General features: G+C 45.8%; 1 protein-coding gene across 1 annotated transcript in view; it reads left to right on the top strand.

The window, feature by feature from the left end:
* The first annotated feature begins 1,032 nt into the window (after positions 1 to 1,032).
* col1a1b (collagen, type I, alpha 1b) overlaps positions 1,033 to 18,198 on the top strand; it is a 30,473-nt gene continuing 13,307 nt past the window's right edge. The window contains exons 1-29 of the mRNA XM_006638234.3: positions 1,033 to 1,243; positions 2,908 to 3,102; positions 3,596 to 3,618; positions 3,963 to 3,998; positions 5,118 to 5,210; positions 5,724 to 5,795; positions 6,249 to 6,293; positions 6,775 to 6,828; positions 7,293 to 7,346; positions 7,944 to 7,997; positions 8,382 to 8,435; positions 8,557 to 8,610; positions 8,708 to 8,752; positions 9,581 to 9,634; positions 10,455 to 10,499; positions 10,809 to 10,862; positions 11,693 to 11,791; positions 11,886 to 11,930; positions 12,041 to 12,139; positions 12,914 to 12,967; positions 13,503 to 13,610; positions 14,287 to 14,340; positions 14,888 to 14,986; positions 15,477 to 15,530; positions 16,115 to 16,213; positions 16,672 to 16,725; positions 17,054 to 17,107; positions 17,548 to 17,601; positions 17,705 to 17,758. Coding sequence (XP_006638297.1) covers positions 1,162 to 1,243; positions 2,908 to 3,102; positions 3,596 to 3,618; positions 3,963 to 3,998; positions 5,118 to 5,210; positions 5,724 to 5,795; positions 6,249 to 6,293; positions 6,775 to 6,828; positions 7,293 to 7,346; positions 7,944 to 7,997; positions 8,382 to 8,435; positions 8,557 to 8,610; positions 8,708 to 8,752; positions 9,581 to 9,634; positions 10,455 to 10,499; positions 10,809 to 10,862; positions 11,693 to 11,791; positions 11,886 to 11,930; positions 12,041 to 12,139; positions 12,914 to 12,967; positions 13,503 to 13,610; positions 14,287 to 14,340; positions 14,888 to 14,986; positions 15,477 to 15,530; positions 16,115 to 16,213; positions 16,672 to 16,725; positions 17,054 to 17,107; positions 17,548 to 17,601; positions 17,705 to 17,758 — 1,941 coding nt within the window. The 5' untranslated portion in view covers positions 1,033 to 1,161. The remainder of the gene's footprint in view (positions 1,244 to 2,907; positions 3,103 to 3,595; positions 3,619 to 3,962; positions 3,999 to 5,117; positions 5,211 to 5,723; positions 5,796 to 6,248; positions 6,294 to 6,774; positions 6,829 to 7,292; positions 7,347 to 7,943; positions 7,998 to 8,381; positions 8,436 to 8,556; positions 8,611 to 8,707; positions 8,753 to 9,580; positions 9,635 to 10,454; positions 10,500 to 10,808; positions 10,863 to 11,692; positions 11,792 to 11,885; positions 11,931 to 12,040; positions 12,140 to 12,913; positions 12,968 to 13,502; positions 13,611 to 14,286; positions 14,341 to 14,887; positions 14,987 to 15,476; positions 15,531 to 16,114; positions 16,214 to 16,671; positions 16,726 to 17,053; positions 17,108 to 17,547; positions 17,602 to 17,704; positions 17,759 to 18,198) is intronic.

Genomic DNA, 18,198 nt, shown 5'->3' with positions numbered 1-18,198 from the left:
GAATAAATCCGCAGATTTAAATAACATTTTCATATATCTATTTTATTTATTTTAACTGTCCAACGCGGTCTGTAACGCAACAATCCCCTTTTAGCATTTTATTCAAAATTTTAATAACTGTTATCGCAACAAAAAGTGGAGCTGGCAATAAAGGTCACTTCAAAAAATAAAATCTATAATGAATTTTTCAGTTTCAAAGTTTTTGGAGATGGTCAGATGATTTATGATATGTAATAGTCAAGGGTGTATTATTTTTTTTTCTGTGTACAGTATGTGTAAAAAAGCTAATCAGATACTAAAAATCAAATCTTTTCCCCTGCTCCGTTTATTTATATAGACAAAGTGAACGACTATGAAATAGACCTGCCACATCACCTTAATCAACTCCCTCTCTCCACAACACTAAGCAACAACCTGGACATTTTAAACAATTGCTGTTGAATGAATCTGCTGAAGTCTTTTGTTTCAAATGGCCCAACAATTATTAATAATAGGTCAAAACTGACTGTACACATTAATGGGTAACACTTTGCAATTCCACATAAAACCTGACACTCAGTATTTTAGAAAGACTCTACCGATAAATGAATGACGGAGTGAAATTTCTATTAGACTCAAAACATCTAAGAATTGTCTTCAAAATGTAACTGAAATGAACAGAAAAGTCGAGCTCAGCCGTCGTGCACTCGTGTCTTTCTGGAAGTGAAGTAGTTTGGATTTAATTATAACCCATCCAAACCTGCCCAGAGAGAGACTAGCCCCACGCATTGCCAAAAGACATTTGGAAGATGACATGGCCTATTCTCCAACTGTACAGAAAAAAAGGGAGGGGTTTCTTTTTTTGCTACCCCTACTTTTTTTTTGCAAAAAAAAGATGAAACTGCTTGGGATTTGGGGGTAAAAAAAACTTATAGGACGGCCCCCCTGTCCGGGAGAAAGGAGGGACTTCTCAACTTGAACATGCAGAAGTTAATGTGGAAAATTCAGCACCTCCCTTCTTTCTTGAGTATAAAAGCTGGGCTAATTCGTTAGTTTAGGCAGTAGGGAGTTTCTGCTGGGGTCTGGATTGGAGATACAAAGACCGGACCCTCCATTGTATGACTGGAGTCTAAAAACAGGATTCCCCTTGCCTCAAAGAGTCTACATGTCTAATATTTAGACATGTTCAGCTTTGTGGATATTCGGTTAGCGCTGTTGCTCGCAGCAACAGTACTTCTGGCACGGGGTCAAGGCGAGGACGACCGTAAGTACCAAAATATTTAAATACTTCATGTTCCGAAACGGGGGAGGGGGGGAGTTTTAAGAAAGAACGTCTGAAGAAGAGCTTTGCTCCAGAATGGGTTGAATCTGGGTTGTGTGGCTGCATATTGGTCTTAAACGTTGCAGGTACAAGAGGAGAGGGACTCCTGACCTGTTGCTTTGATCGTGTGATATTTTTTTTATCTTCATAGTTCTGTGTAAAGAGACCAATGCCTTCTTTGGCAGCGGCCGTGAGCTTTCAGATATCTTTCATGTCAAATAGCCGGGCCGCCACCCATGACGAAAGATGTAAAAACAAAATCCTGTGGGAGAAACAATTTATTCAGAACTGGGGTCCGTTCTCGCCCGAGGGTGTGAACAAACCCTTTCAAGAGGCTATACCGAGAACTGGCCCCCTCAGAAGCCAAAATGGGCCAATATATATATATATTGCCAGTATATCAATCTAAAAATAAAAAAAAAATATTTACAGAAATATTTCGCCCCCAAACTCCTTGATATAGCGCTTGCAAAGTCCCGTTATTCAGTTACCGTTCGGGGTAGCACCATCTCCGTCACTGCCGAGTCCGTATTTCTGAAAAAGACTATTGCAGAATGGAAATTAATTTTAAGCAAACCAGAAAGGTCCTTCATATTTATAAAGGAATTGGTAAAGTAAACGTCTTTGAAGCCGAATAGTCTAGACATCACTTCATCCAAAACTTTTGAGGACTGGGGCGTTTGGCTCCAGGTTTTAGTCCACTGTCCTATAGCGCCTCTTAGCGGGAGCAGCTGGAAACTGCCCCAGCTCGGAGGCTCCGAGTACTGCCCCGATATTTATTTTTTTAAGACAGTGTGAGAGGAAAATTACTAAGAGCCCGTGAAAACAAAGACGTGTCTGCCAAGACAACTGTATTCAATTATTTTAAGTTCTGAACCAAACCGCAGTAGGACGTGGAATCAGCTTTCTTGCGCTTGAACTCCATAGCTCTTAGGTGGAGATTAAACTGGCGTGTAGCGCCCCCTGGCGGACAGTTCTTGGAACTGCAATCTTGGTTTTAAAGTTATTACAGCGGTTTTTTTTTATTCAGTCATCTACCACTTCAAAATCCGTTTGGTTTACTAAATGATTATTATACTCCAGCGGTTAAATGACTTTTTTAGGATATAAAGAAACACAGAGTTCATAGATTATCACCTCAAAAGTTTTTTTTTTTAATCAACGCGTACCATTATTGGCGCAATTCATGGTACATGTTTAGATTTTTAAACCGCATTTTAGTTTATCGGGATCATTTCGACAAAACCGGCACGCATGGCTGTTTTTAGTTCACAAGATAAGACTTTAAAACGTTAGCCTATACAAAACGTGTATGCACCTTACATACACATGATCAGTTGAAACTTCACATTAACAGGTCAATAGTTTTCAGGATTTTGAATTTATTTGCAATCGGTTTTCAAGTGTCTGCGTGTCGTCCGCACCATCGTCTGCACCGTGTTGTGTTATTCACAAGCGCCACAGGGGCCACAGACCTCCCAGTCAACCTCAGTGCCAAACGCACGGATTCGCTTACGTCATTCTTATGACGTAAGCCCTGGCGGGTCCCGGCCGCCCGGCCGCGGCAGTGGCGCGCGCGCTAAGTGTGCTTGTCGCTCCCCTCCCAGGCGCAGCCGGCAGCTGTACGTTGGACGGTCAGTTGTATAACGATAAAGATGTGTGGAAACCTGAGCCCTGCCAGATCTGCGTGTGCGACAGCGGCACCGTCATGTGCGACGAGGTGATCTGCGAGGACACATCGGACTGCCCCAATCCAGAAATTCCCTTCGGCGAGTGCTGCCCCATCTGCCCGGATGGCGAGGGTACATTGACATCTTTATTCCCCCCACCCCCTTCTTTTCTTCTTCTGCTGCTGCTGCTTTTCCTTTCCTTTCGCCGCGGTGTCTCTCGAGCTGTCGTGAGATACCGCAGTCGCGAGGGGCAGGGGCGCGGGGAGCCGCGCTCGGCTCGCTCGAGGGCCGGAAGTGACGTCGAACACAAACTCGCCGCTAAGTAGCGGGAGGGATGGGATGAGCCTCAACCGGCCTCGGGGCTTCGGCCCCATGAACTCTTTCCACCCGCCCGCTTTCCCTTTCCCGTTTCCCACCGCGTCTGGTGTGAACGGAACCGGAACCCCCCGCCGGCCGCTGCCGGGGTCCAGTCCTGTCAGCGACTGGCCGGGCCGGTTCCGAGAGGCTTCACCCTGCATTCCCTGTCAGGCTGTGTATAACGTTTAGTTAGTGAAGTTTTTTTTTTTTGCTTACATTAAATACATTACATTACAGTACTTTAAATACTGTTTTATTTCCTTTGCAGTGTCTCAAGAACCTGCGGCTGAGGTACGTGCAATTACTACTATTCTAAATGTTTGTTTTTTATTGACGGGAATTATACAAATACATAATTACACAGTATATCATGTGCTAAGTGTCTGTTGCTATAATAGACACGTACGACAGACTTTCTTGGTTTACACAAGTGGTTTTAATAATAATGCTGGAAAAGAACAAAGGCATACACCTTGTGATTTTGCACGCTGGTGGATTATCTGAATGTTTGATTTACAATGAGAAAGGGCGATGAGTGAGATGTGGGGCTCGAGAGTGCGTTTGAAGGCTGTGCCGGCGTGTGAGTTCTTGGGCAGTCCGCTGATCCTGCCTTCTTCTTCTGTCTCCTCTTCCAGGGACCCAAAGGAGATCGTGGACCCAAAGGAGACAGGGTAGGTGCTCCGGCCCTCATTGAGCCCCTGCTGGTTCTGCTGGCCAGCTAGTGTGTTTGCACCTTCTCCAGTGGGCAGATTTTCGGTGACTTGACGTGTTTCGGGAGAGCCTTTAGCTTTCTCAGCTGTACCTCTCTTCACCCTGGAGAGCGCACCCTGCTGGAGGAGTGCTTGCTCAGAGTGGTGGCGCTGAGCTGCAGGACGGGAGGGGGAGGGGGGGTTTGGCCAAGAAGATGTAGTTGATGCATTTGTCCAGCAGGACGGCAGCAAAGCTTTGTCAGAACTGGCGGGGGGGGGGCATGAATTTCTGAAATCTGTCTGTGCCGGCACTTTACCTTTTCAATAGTTTTGGAGCTTTTGATTCAAATGCCCTTTTGCAATTTTAAGCATAACCCTTAGTAAGGGTTGTTACTAGTTGCTGTGACTGTTCTTATATCTTTTTTTTTGCATTTAACAAAGCATGTGGCAGTGTGTAGTGTTTTGCAAACCCTCCCCTTCCCTGCCACAGGTCTCTTATTACAGGCAGGCCACAGCAAAGCAAGCCTCCAATAGGGCATTTAGTTCAGCACAGCTATAAATGCTAATACTATACAGTATTAATAACAGCCATTAACAATCAATTAAGTAATGGTGTTTTAATGCTGTACTCCTATACAGCATCAGTGCCTTTGAAAAGAAGCTCCAGTAGTAATACTTATGAATTTGAGAAAAGACAATGTTTAAAAAATGTAAAGAATATAAACCAGTCTAAGGCACAGAAAATGTTTCAGTCTAGTTTTAGTGTTCTTTGAGGCTGTGGTCCTTGTTTTCCCCTGATACAAAGCCCAGGTGATTTGGTGGACACCTTGTCCACAGTTTGCTCCTTAAGAGACATAGCCCTGACATTCCCTGTTTTTTTTAAATGAATGACACTTCAGAGCAGGATGTCAGGATGGCTCCAGTAGTGAGATCCTTATTATTGGCTGTGTATTGTATTGGCTTGCTTTCGGGTGGGAAGCTGGAGCTAGTGGAGAGTGATACGGCGAGGCAGTGACGCTGTGCTCCAGTCGTGCCACGGGGACTGTCCAATGCTCTTCTCCCATGATGCTCATGACACCTGTCCCCCTGTCTTTCCTGCAGGGACTCCCTGGCCCCCCTGGCAATGATGGCATTCCCGGCCAGCCTGGTCTCCCCGGACCCCCCGGCCCCCCTGGACCTCCTGGCCTTGGCGGAGTGAGTATGGAGAAACCGGACTCTGGAAAACCCCGCCCCGTTGTCCCCGTCCTTCCCTGAGCCAGAAGTGCTCTGGGAGAGGGTCACCTTCCTCCTGAGACCCATCAGGCCGCCCTGCCTGTGGATCATCCTGCAGAGTCCAAGAGGCTCCTGGATGATTTTCTGGGCTGGGCCCGTGACTTCCTAGTGTAGGAAAGAGCCTTTGCAGTGCTGGTGAGGGACAAGCTATCCACCGAGCTTGTGCACAAGCAGTGGTCTTAGCTGGGGCACACCTGCTCTGCTGGACCTTCTGTGTTGTACGTAAGGCCTGAAAACCAGGACTTTAGGTCAGTGTAGGATAATGCATGTCAAGGATTAACTCTGTCTAGCTGTTTGTGCAATCAAGGACGTTCCACCAGTAATCTGGTTCCATTCGTGGCCTATTGCCTCTCACAGATGGAGAGAGCCCTTCAAAGAAGAACTTTGCCAACCTGTGACCCCTGACTGACCCCTTCTTCTTGGTTTCCTTTGCAGAACTTTTCTCCTCAAATGGCTGGTGGCTACGATGAGAAATCTGGCGGCGGAATGGCTGTTCCTGGCCCAATGGTACGGACATTGCCCTCTCTTTCCTCTCCTTCCGTGGCAGACCGACCGAGTCGCCACTTGCCGACTTGGGAACAGCCCATCCCAGTAGCCCAGAAAAGGGAGCTTCTGATCCCTGAATTCCCAGGTTCTGGCCATTAGGCCTGAACAGGGGGAGCTGAGCTTTGAGGTGGAAGAGTTTCTTGTCTTTTGGGAGCCTGACACTGTATTCGAAATGGGTGATATCACCAGAACTGGTATTCTGAAATCATGGACATGAAAAATATATATTTCTTCTATGTTAATACAACAAACTAACTCAAGGCCCAAAATATGCTTCTTTTTATCATTCTGTATTATAAAGGAACAGTAGTTTACTCATAATGGTTAGATCGGTCTAGTTTTAGAAGAAGAGTGTTGATACTTGTTGCTGAACCAACTTTGCTCACCTTCTCCTTGTTTCTTCCTGCCCAATAGGGTCCCATGGGTCCCCGTGGTCCACCTGGTCCCCCTGGAGCTTCTGTAAGTCCAGCTTTGGTTCATTCATCAGTTACTTTGAAATGAGCACAAGCACTGTCACCCAGGATATCTGCTTTGCCATGTCATGGCCTAAAAGGCCTTAGAGCAATTCATTCAAACTTGATTGATGAAACTGGCTACCTGTCTTATGCTGGGCATATTCTGCCATTGGTAATGGATGAATATAGACCACGTGTTGTTCGCTAAATGAAAAGGCTCTATTTAGGACAATAAAATGGCATTTTACAGAATGCAAATCAATACATAATTCACCTAATGAGTTGTAAGAATGAAGGGTTTCACAGCTGCATCTGCTAAAGGATGCATATCAGACTTCTGTGTTTCTTGAATTGGCTGGTACACTGACCTCATGTTATCGCTGCAGATATTCTTTATGGTGCAGGACACCATTCTTACTCCATGACATGTCCGACGTGTAGCTTGCCTGGACTAATCCACTTGCTTTTCTTCTTTGATCCTCTAGGGCCCTCAAGGATTCACTGGACCCCCTGGTGAGCCTGGCGAGCCTGGTGCAGCTGTAAGTATCAGATCAGGGTGTTTTTTCCCTGGTAGCCTGTGTGAACCACACTGCTTCTCCTAGATCGCCAGTTTCTATACTCCCTATAAATTAAGTCAATTTCTCTTTCCTCAAATGCACCTTCTCTGCATTACCCCGAGAAGCAATATGAAGTCTGGGTCTCTTTTTAAATAGAAATGAGACCCACTTGGTTTATTTCTCTCTGCACACATGTGTCAGTATGATGAAGCTATATGCATGATGAACAGACTTGTTGGTGTTAGATCTGTTCCCAGCAGACCCCTGGCAAGGCTGCTTCAGTTGAGGTCACTTGTAGCACTTGGAAGAGAAATGATAGCCAAAGTTTCCCACGTCACCACATTGCAATCCCCTTACTTTGCTTTGAATGCTCTTTGCACACATTTATGGTATTTGTGTTGGGTTTCCATGCATTCAGTGTGTTGTGTTGTATTTTTCTTCACTAGGGTCCTATGGGTCCTCGAGGTCCCCCTGGCCCCCCTGGAAAGAACGGAGATGATGTAAGTGTCTGAAAGCATTTCAACACTTGACTTGCAGATTCTTAGCCTGCAGACAGCCATGCAGACTCACAGGCACACGGTCAGCTTGCCTTCTACATCTAGGTCATCTTCAGACTCTGGGCCTGACTGTAAATCATTCAGGTCATCAGTACCTTATTTGACACACATCAGCTGCACAGCTGTACAGGGCACAGGGATGTTCAGGGTTTCAGCAGTATCACTGCTGCTGAGGCCTGTGTGGGGGGGGGGGTTCACATGCTGGTATTCTCTCTTTCACCTCATTTAAAGGCAGAAGCTAATCCCATTAATTCAAATCAGTGAAGCACAGTAAGACTCCAGGGGGTCAGAGATTCCAACCCACCCAACCAACCTGTTTGCCCATATATTGGCTTACAGATTGATGGGCGTGAGGTTGCAAGAAACACGTTTTATGTTCTCAGAACATCCTTCAGGAAACCTAAGGATTTCAAAACTCTGAAAGACAGCAGCCATGCTTAGCTCACTCACTGCTGTTGCCCCGCCAGCAGCTTGCCTGTGTTCTCCAGTTCTTTCTGCCCGGACTCACCTTCCTGTCCTCCTCCTTCCTCTCCTGCACAGGGTGAATCTGGCAAGCCCGGCCGTCCTGGTGAGCGCGGTCCTTCCGGCCCTCAGGTGAGATCCCGTTCTAATGACCTACCTGTCCTACCTGAGCTGGGCTCTGCCGAACTCTCCGTGAAAATCACTCGCCATCCGCACCTTATGGGAGTGGCAACTGCATGAGTTGTAGAATAATGAAGCCCTGCCTCACAGAAGAAAACAAAGCACCAGATTTCATATTTGTGCTGTAATAGCTGCAGAAGCAACAGGCAGCAAATGATGGCTGATATAAAGAAGAAGAGAAGCAGATTTACAGCAAGCAGACATTTGGGGATAAAGATCAAATCTTGTTTTTGTTGTGTGAACTGATTACCTGTGGTGAACCTGAAGTGGCAATGCAGAGCACTGCGAATGTGACCAGGGAGGTTTGACAGTACCCCTGTCTCTTTTCTTATTTAGGGTGCACGTGGATTCCCAGGAACCCCCGGACTGCCTGGCATCAAGGGACACAGAGTAAGATCAGCCATTTTTCCAGCTGGCCTCTTTTTTTTTCCCCCCATCTGAAATTTGTACCAGGACAGATCTTCAACCCTCTCTGATTCCCGCCTCTCTCTCTTTCTGTCCTCCCATCTAGGGTTTCAGCGGTCTAGATGGTGCCAAGGGTGACTCTGGTCCCGCTGGTCCCAAGGTAGGTAGCGGACGTCCAGCTCCTCTGATAAAGCCTCGGCTTTGCAGCCGATGATGTTGTGGGGCGACGCTGACCCTGGCTGTGTCTTCCTCCCTAGGGCGAGCCTGGTGCACCTGGTGAGAACGGAACCCCTGGCGCAATGGTGAGCCTCTCTCTCTCGATCGCCCAAGCGCGGTCCAACGGGCCGAAGCTGTTTTCTTATACTTTAATATTGAACGCCATTTACATCGTCCATTGGCTTGGCAGTAGATAAAAACAGAAGAGAAGCCAGTCCATTATTACGAAGGGAGCACACAGACACAAACACAGACAGGCCAAACCACCAAGAAGTCACAATTTACCATGTCTTTGGACTGTGGGAGGAAACCAGAGCACTCAGAGGAAACCCACACAAACACAGACTTCACGCAGACAGCAGCCCGGGACTCAAACCCAGGGCCCCAGCACTACGAGGAAGCAACGCTAACCACTGCACCTCTGTGCAGCCCTGGGCCAGTTCAGTGTAGAGGAATTCAAATGCCAAAGCTGGTGCAGCTGTACTGCAGCCAGGTTTTTTAATCCATAATGTTTCAAGTGAGCAGCTGCTGCCCGTGACAGCCAGGCTTTTTAGAGTGGAACATCTGGTGTCGGTGAGCAGCACTGACATTGTGGTACTCTACAATTACTAACTTTTAAAAAGTCATTCCCTTGCATACAACATCTTCTGTTAAATATGGGCTCTGTGCAGTGATTTTGTTGTTATAAGAATGAGTGAATGTTTTTCTGAAGGCTAATTTCATTGCTTGACATTGATAAGATCCTGACAAGCACATAGTTTTTGATGCTTGAATCTGAGAATCATGGAATAGGGCCTATTCACAGGGCCTTCTTTGGGACTTATTTGGTAACACAACAGCCATTCTGTATTACAGGAGTGGATGTGATTTTCCAGGAATCTTTCTGATTTTCTCTCTCTCTCTGTCCGTCACAGGGCCCTCGTGGTCTGCCTGGTGAGAGAGGCCGCCCTGGACCCCCTGGCCCCGCTGTAAGTAACCCCTTCATTTATTCCCTTCCTCCTCATCCACTCTCCCTACTCCCCTCGGGCTCACTTCTGACCTCACTGCCCATTCATTCAGGGCTCCCCACTACCCCATCTCTGGCCACATCCAGGGCACTGGCTGAACCCAGTATCCTTGGGCTCAGCTTGGTCGATCTCGGGCCAGCCAGGGTGGCCAGAGCTCGGTCAGAACTGATGGATATCCCCGTTCCCTTACTTCAGTTTCTCTCTACTTTCTCCCCACTGTCATTGTCTGAGGCTCTCACCCTGCCTTCCCAGGAGTCACTGCTGTGGCCTCACTTGCCCATCTCCCTCTACTGCCATCATGTACTCTACAGCACCCACCTCCGCTCTAGGATTAACCAAACTGTGGAGCTATGCAGCCTTCCACATGCAGCCACATGTCTGAACCAGCTCCCCCAGCCCCAAATCTTCCTCTATCAGTCCCTCATCTTCCTCTGTCAGCTCCTCCATGTGCTTCAACTTGCAGGTTCCTACAAAAAAAAAAAATCAGGATGAGAGTCCTACATGCAATATCTTCCCTATTTGTGTAATTCATTATATGCATTTCAAGACATATCTGACACCTTGTAAAAAAAAGGTGGTTCCAAATTTGAATGAATAATACTGTAGTCAGAATTACTATTTAGCCTAGTTTTAGGGCTTAATGGCCACATTCAGACCCACCCTGCAGTAGAAGGCTGAAGAAGGCTGCAGTAGTTGCAATAGCCAGACTCAGCTGCTGCAAATCCTCTATCCATCACCTAATTCCCAAACTGATCGCCCGTCCTTTTGTGTTGCCTTACAGGGTGCTCGTGGCAACGATGGTGCTGCTGGTGCTGCTGGACCTCCTGTAAGTATCAAATCGGAGAATAAAATGACAGTAAACTCTATAGCCTTTATAGGCCTTGTGCAAGGCAGTGGCCCTAGGAATAATAAGCATCTTAGTCCCAGTGTCCATTTAAAGCTTGTGCTAAGAACATACACATATAGCTTCAGATACATACAGCAAAACACAATTTTTCTCTCAGGAGAACATGGCACATGTACTACTGCTGTACAGCAGTTTGTGCAGGAGCTCTGCCTGATTACCTCCAAGTATTATCATATTGATAATGGCTGTTGTTTTACTGGGTTAATGTTCCTCTTCTTTGTGTCTTAGGGACCTACTGGCCCTGCTGGTCCCCCTGGATTCCCCGGTGGCCCTGGAGCTAAGGTAAGAAACTCTCACCTTCCTCTCTGCACATGATCCACACAGTGGGGGGAGGAGCCGTCAGATTCATAACAGCATGGGGCCCTGCAGACCGGCCCAAGAGATCCATTTTACCTGTAAGGTTAAAATCATCCTCAGCACAAGATTATAGGACAATGAATAAGGAGGATCACCTCACCATATGTGTGTTTCTCCAAGTGGTCCTTGGGAAAGGAACTGGTTGTTATTATATTCCACTTTACTTTACTTTCAAAATGCACATTTAGGCCTGCTGTTAATGAATGACAGCAGATATGTGTGGCAGCAAACCTGTGGCACCTGTTCTGCTGAGACTGTTAGATTGGGTTGGATGGTCATAGCCAAATAATTCAGTTAGATTTCTTACTATTTTTTAGTTTTGGATTCTAGGTTTCAGATATAAATCACCTGTCACTGATGATAATATCATTTGTCATCTGAGTATCCAAATACATGATCTGTAGCTGCATACAATATAATCTGTATGAGCAAGAAAAGTGAGGCAGGAGTGATTGGCATCTTTACCACACTGCCTATATTGTGTGCAGAATTGATAACTCTTCTATTATACAGTGATTTGAACTGCAAAACAGGAAGTATTTGCAGAAGAAGATAAAAACATAACTTCTTATTTTATGAGAAAACTTGTGGGGAATTCAATTTAATCGATTGGATTAATTTCATGGGGGCTTGTTTTTTAGATAAAAGAAATCACAAGGCCAGTTTCGGCAGGCCCTGACGCCTGCGGGGAGGGTTTAAGAAAGTGCCGTCTGGGCCTGGACTGGAGCTGATTGCAATTCTCTTTCCCACCACAGGGAGAGGCTGGTGCTCAGGGAGCTCGTGGCGCTGAAGGACCTCAGGGAGCCCGTGGTGAGCCTGGCGCTCCTGGACCTGCTGGCGCTGCCGGCCCTGCTGTGAGTATGCCCATCACAGATGCCCTGCAACCCATGCACACGAGTCTGCCAGCCTTCTTCAGGAGCCTATAACGCTTTTCCTTCTCTTCTCTAGGGAAACCCTGGTTCTGATGGTGCTCCCGGTGCTAAAGGCGGCCCTGTAAGTATGACTGATACGATGATAAATAAGAAAATGCATCAGCATACCTTTAAGCATGTTTATTTTTGCGTGCCCTGGAGATCTAACTCCTCTTATGCATCCTCCTGCAGGGCGCTCCCGGTATTGCTGGTGCCCCTGGCTTCCCTGGACCCCGTGGACCCCCCGGACCTCAGGGCCAGGCCGGTGCTCCTGGTGCCAAGGGCAACAACGTAAGTCGCCATTATCACAGGCACGACCTGTGGATTATGGGAAATGGGCAGCTAAGAGGTAGTTTGCTCTGTGCCCTTCCACCCAAATCCAAGATAAAAACCGTGGGAGCGAGACTGCACCCCGTCTCCACTCCTCACAGAAAGGAGTCCACAGAGATTGTGCAACATTGGTCAGGCCCCCCACGTCTACGGTAAAAGAGGTGTTCAAAAGGCTGCAAGCAATAACTAGTCTACTGCCACCTCTAGGGGCCCCCACAATTTAGATTCACTTCCCTAAGGGAGAGGCACATCCCTGTAGTCACCACAAGGACCCAGTCTGAGCCTGCGTACCAGACTCCACCATATTGGCCAGCATTGTGTCTGTGGAGCAGGACGTCACATGACTGAGCTAAGCCTGATGACATCTAACAAGTCTGTGACACTCAGAATTAAAATTAGCCTTTCTTAGAAATAAGGCAGTAATGATCAGAGCCCCGATGTTTTAACATGTAATAATGCATAGCTTCTTGTGCTGAAAATTCAGCTTTTTTGCAAAAGAGGAATGGCAGACATTTTACTTGTTTTCTTTCCAATGGCCTAAAGATAGACCAAAGGGACTGACGTATAACGATGCAAGCTTTGATGATGGAAGAATAAAAGGAAACTGTGCATTAGCACAGGAGTATGTTATAAATAGGCAGTGGCGATTTGTGATAGGTACATAAAAAGGGATCTCAGCCCTCTCAAAAAAAAAAAAACTGACCCTCTTCTTCTTCACTTGTTTTCTCTCTCTAGGGTGACATGGGTGCTCCTGGATCCAAGGGTGAGCCCGGAGCTAAAGGTGAACCTGTAAGTAAATGCTTTTTTGTTTCTTCTCTTACACTGTTCAATCTGAACTGCATGGCACAGGCCAGTCACCACGTCCTCACACTGCTCATGCATGCTGGACAGCAGAATCACTGCAGCACCTTGTAGCCAGTTTGGAAAAGCTGCAATTTTTCTGGAAAGTCAAAGATATAAAGGTAGATAATGCTCTTAAAGACATGGAAATGGTGTGCATACATTAGCATCAGCAGTTTCTCCGATTCCACACAGCTTCTGCCCTGGATGCTAGCCTAAAACTTTCTTGGTGAAGGTTAAAGCATGCTTAACTTCTTTTTATAGGTCAATGATCAGCTTCGTTTTTTAGTCACTAATAAGCAGATGCACATGAACAGCCACAGACATCCATCTCAAATTAGTTTACAGAAGGCCCTGATATAGCTGCAATGCCCAGCGATTAATTTAATCAATGTAAGCAACTGAACTTCTCCAGCTGACCTGTTTTTACTAATCCTTGTCAGTGTGTCCACATTGGGCCTGACCTCTGTGTTTCTGTGCCCAGGGTCCCGTCGGAGTCCAGGGTCCCCCTGGCCCTGCTGGTGAGGAAGGAAAGAGAGGCGCCCGTGGTGAGCCTGGTGGTGCTGGACCCCCTGGACCTGCTGGCGAGCGTGTACGTCTGACCCACTGTCTCTCCTTGTCTGACCAGCTGTCTCCCTGAGATCCAGGTCACCGTTCCAGAAGGCCATGACCCTGACCCTTGGCCTGGGAACTTGACAACTTTAATACAACAGACTGCTTTTACATAAAATTAACTGTCTGCTTAATGCAGTGCATATATATATATATTACCCCAATTTACATGGAATGAAATGTATTCATTTGTGATGCAGAACATGCAAATGAAATTTGAACCAGTTGTTTCCCCTAGTAAGTGCATCTCACCATCTAGATTAGTGCACTGATTTAGGGGATTTGGCACAGCAATCAACGAGGAATAAAATCAGATTGAACTGGTTCATGTTTATGTAGAGGAAGACTATTAAGGATAAAAGCTTATAGCAGTGCTACGAAACTGGCTTGCTATGAAATATTGTAGAATTGCAAGGCAGCACAAAATTGAGAATTATAGCTTTTCAGACCACCAAGGGGGCCTTTGAGTAGTCAGCCTCCCCCTTGTCATTATGAGTACAACATTAGGCTCAAATAACAGGCCAAAGTCACCAAAACACAAGGCAAAACAAGATTCACAGTGATTTCAGCCAGTGCACAGCGGTTAGTTGTAGGTTGTTGTTTGTTAAGGCGGTTTGTGGTGGCGGGTGCCTAATGACATTGTTGCCCTTATGCAGGGTGCCCCCGGAGGCCGTGGTTTCCCCGGTGCTGATGGCGCTGCTGGTCCCAAGGTGAGCAGACTGATATCCTCAACTCGCATGATGAGATACTGATGTTAGTTATTGTTGCATCCTGAAACCTGCTGACAAACAGATATAGCTGCTGTACTAATAAAACTGATGAAGATGAGTAAGTGTTTCAAACACTGTATAATCCAAAACTAATACATAAGTACCTTTGTCAATTAATTAATTTACCAGTGAATTTGTAGCTTAAAAGGTTAAACAAAAATTTATGCGCAATTATTATACATTTTAGCTAGATCTATATTTAATGCAGCATTACCACTTTCATAAATTTGTTACATTTTATTTCCTATACTGCAATGGTAAGCAATTTAAACTTAAAGTAATGCAGTGTAATTATACTAGGCAGACTGGCTCTGCTACATACAGCTTTCTTTAGCATTCTTATAGTGAAATAACAGCATTGCATATGCATAGTGCGTTACTACGCTGTCCATGGTCCTGAAAGACAGGAGGCCTCGTTCAGTCCACAGTGCAGTGAGAGGTTAGGAACTGCGCAGGACTCATCTCTGGACTCTTTGTCCCTACACAGGGTGCCCCTGGTGAGCGTGGAGCCCCCGGCCCTGCTGGAGCCAAGGGATCAACTGGTGAAGCTGGCCGTCCCGGTGAGCCTGGTATGCCTGGTGCTAAGGTGAGTACAGTATGCCTGTCGGTATGCTTGGCAAATACATGTAATTTTGCATGCTCATGCAATAAAACTGGACATGACAGCCTCTAAGTCTTTTTAAGTGGTGCACATAATATAGTATATGAGTACCTCCTCCTCTGGGCATGCACTTAAGTACAGGTCACAGATGGAGCCTGTGGCCTGCTTACCAAAAATATTATTTTTAGGAGGAGCAGTGCATCTGTTTTCTCATTGTGCACACTCTGGATAGAGTCTCACCTACAGGAGAATTCTCCCGGGTTGTGAATTTGACCAAGATATACCCCTTCTCAGAGCATGCTGCAAAAGTGAAGCACCTGCACATTAGAAAACCATGGCCGTGTTTGTTTGTGTGGAACATGCTGAACCGCAAGACTGCCTTGCTTATTTGCGGAGGCCTCCATGGAAATGGACCAGCCCTGTGGGAAGCCTGTTGGGTGCACTGGCTGAAATGTGGTTTTCTCTCTTGTTCTAGGGTCTGACTGGTAGCCCTGGCAGCCCTGGTCCCGATGGCAAGACTGGTCCTGCTGTAAGTATTATAGGACTGCTTGGTTCCCACCACAGCTGCCTCTGAAGGCCAAAAAGGCAAAATCAATGTTAAAAAAAAAGCTAGATAATCAGCAAGCTAAAGCAGTTGTGCTGTGGTAAGAAAAAGAAGTCAGAAACAAGGTGCAATAGAGAGGGATTTAGTGAAACAATCTGCATAGCTCCGATGACTAGGCTAGTTATAGCTTCATGCTGAATGCAAAAAAGATTCAACAGGGAAAAAACCAAGATGGACCTAAAAAGACTTTTTAAATTTCATTACACTTCATGAGGACTAGGCCACATACAGATGTAGGAATTATTAGGATCTATTAGATAATTTAAATTATTTTAAAATTAAAAAATGAATTTTACTGCATGTTGGATCTTTATAATAGATCTAGAAAATGCAAAGGATTGCATTGCATTGTCCAGTATGTTCTTTTCAGATAAACCATAATCCTATAGCATAGGCAGCGGAAAGTAAACTAAAAGTTCTCATAGTGATCATCATTAGTGTTACATGAGTGCTGATACAATAGCAGAGCTTATTAAGCCTTTAATTCCCCCCCCCCTCCTCCCCCACAGGGTCCTGCTGGTCAAGATGGTCGCCCCGGCCCCCCTGGACCTTCTGGTGCAAGAGGTCAGCCTGGTGTTATGGGATTCCCCGGACCCAAGGGTGCTGCTGTGAGTGCCACCTCTTTCTAGGGTTGCAGTGGGGTTTGGGGTGCTGCTGAGAAAAATAAGGCTGTTTGGAAAATATCATTGGGGAACGGTGATGTGTTAAACCATAAGATGAAACTGAATTCTCAGAGCAGAGTGAATAGACCTCATGCTGGTACACACAATCGGGAGTCTTCAGTCATTAAACAAGCTAATAGTCCTGCTAGAGGGAGAAGCCATTTTAATTTTGCAAACGGAAAACGTACAGTAGATCTACAAAATCAATGAAAGATTCAGAAAAGCTTCTCTTTATCACAGACTGGTCAGAAGTGACACCCTTTGAAAGTTAATTTGCATGGTTTTGTAAAATTTCTCAATAAATTTAAGGCTGCTTGAAGACCTTAAATGTTGCTTTTTTGAGCTTGTGTCGCCGGTTTATATTTTGGCCACTGGAAAATGAAATATTTCCTTCCCTTTTCTAGGGTGAAGCTGGCAAGCCCGGTGAGAGAGGTGTTGCTGGTCCTCCTGGCGCAGTTGTAAGTAACACTTTTCCAGTTCTGTATTAAGATTATTTTCAGTTCTTCATCCCTGGATAGTGAGATTCAGGGTTTTACTGTGTCAGCCAGAAGGTAGGCCCAGGTAAAGGCCTGCAGAGCCCTTTGGGTATCCATGGCAACAGCTGAGAAAATAAGGCCTAGTCATGTCTACAGCAGAACTCTTTCAAGTAACAACAAGTACTTTGAAGCCAGTATTAGCACTGCTTAAAAACACAACTGTAGCTTCCTAATGAAACACAATTAATTAGATTAATTTTACATTTACAATAGAACCTGACTTATTATTGTGCCATTTGTTTTCCTCTAGGGTGCTCCTGGCAAAGATGGTGATGCTGGTGCCCCCGGTGCTCCTGGCCCTGCTGTGAGTACAACTTATTTCCCATACAGAAAAAAATATATAACATTATCAAACATTTAACAAAGTGTCCCATGACCTGACTTATCCAAATACAGCATACTTTGCACCCCATTGATCAGGGCTGGGAGAGAAGCGGCCCTTATATGCTGTAAGTCTTAACTGCGTTAATAAAGAAGTCCTGTAAGGATACACCTTCGGAGAAACACAGATTGACTTCAAACATTCAAATGCAGCAGAGTCCATTTTTGGCCTCTGTTGGCATTAACTGTGCAGCAGTCCTGCAGACACATACAGTTTCCTTTTCTGCAGCTGTGTTAGATGAAGAGCACAGCCCTAGGAGATAGCTCGCTCTGAAAGGAACACGCACCGCGTTACCGCGTACCGATGGTATCCATCGATGGACCGATGGACCTTATTAAGTCAGATTACTTTTCACATTTCAGGGTCCCGCTGGTGAGAGAGGTGAGCAAGGTCCTTCTGGTCCTCCTGGATTCCAGGTAAGTCCTCCTCAATGATGGGAATTTTCCAAGTCACTGTTCAGTCCCGGCGTTTTGTCTAGGACCTGATGTATTAAACAGTTGTATTGTTTTCCTCATACAGGGTCTGCCTGGACCCCAAGGTGCCACTGGTGAGCCTGGCAAGGCTGGTGAACAGGTAAGCACTGCAGTGCCCAGGCACCTTCCTACTGATACTGCGTCTTTGTTATATTGCCCTTGCATTTTCTCACTTTCTCCTCCATATTAGCTAGAAAAAGCTCCTAATAAAAGTACTGTATCCATACCTCTTTAAAAGTAATATTTCCTCTCTAAAAAGCATGTTTTATTACCCAAATTCCTATGTAATTGTACTGTGCCAGCTCACCCTAGCAGGGTGCATCTGAAAAGAGGAAACACATTAATTTGATCACAATATCCTGGATTTGTGAAATGCAGTGGCAGAGATATGACCAGAATAGAAATCTCAAATCTTCTTTCAGTCAGAGAATTGTACCTTTACAGAGTGTCATCTTGCATTGCCTCCTTACTGGGAGGTTTCAAGATGCTGAAGGTGTAGCCAGCAATGTAGTCAACAAAGGTTTAGATGTATAAACAGAA

Source organism: Lepisosteus oculatus, chromosome 28, assembly GCF_040954835.1.
Source record: "Lepisosteus oculatus isolate fLepOcu1 chromosome 28, fLepOcu1.hap2, whole genome shotgun sequence".
NCBI lineage: Eukaryota > Metazoa > Chordata > Actinopteri > Semionotiformes > Lepisosteidae > Lepisosteus > Lepisosteus oculatus.
This window is presented reverse-complemented; position numbering and strand designations above follow the sequence as displayed.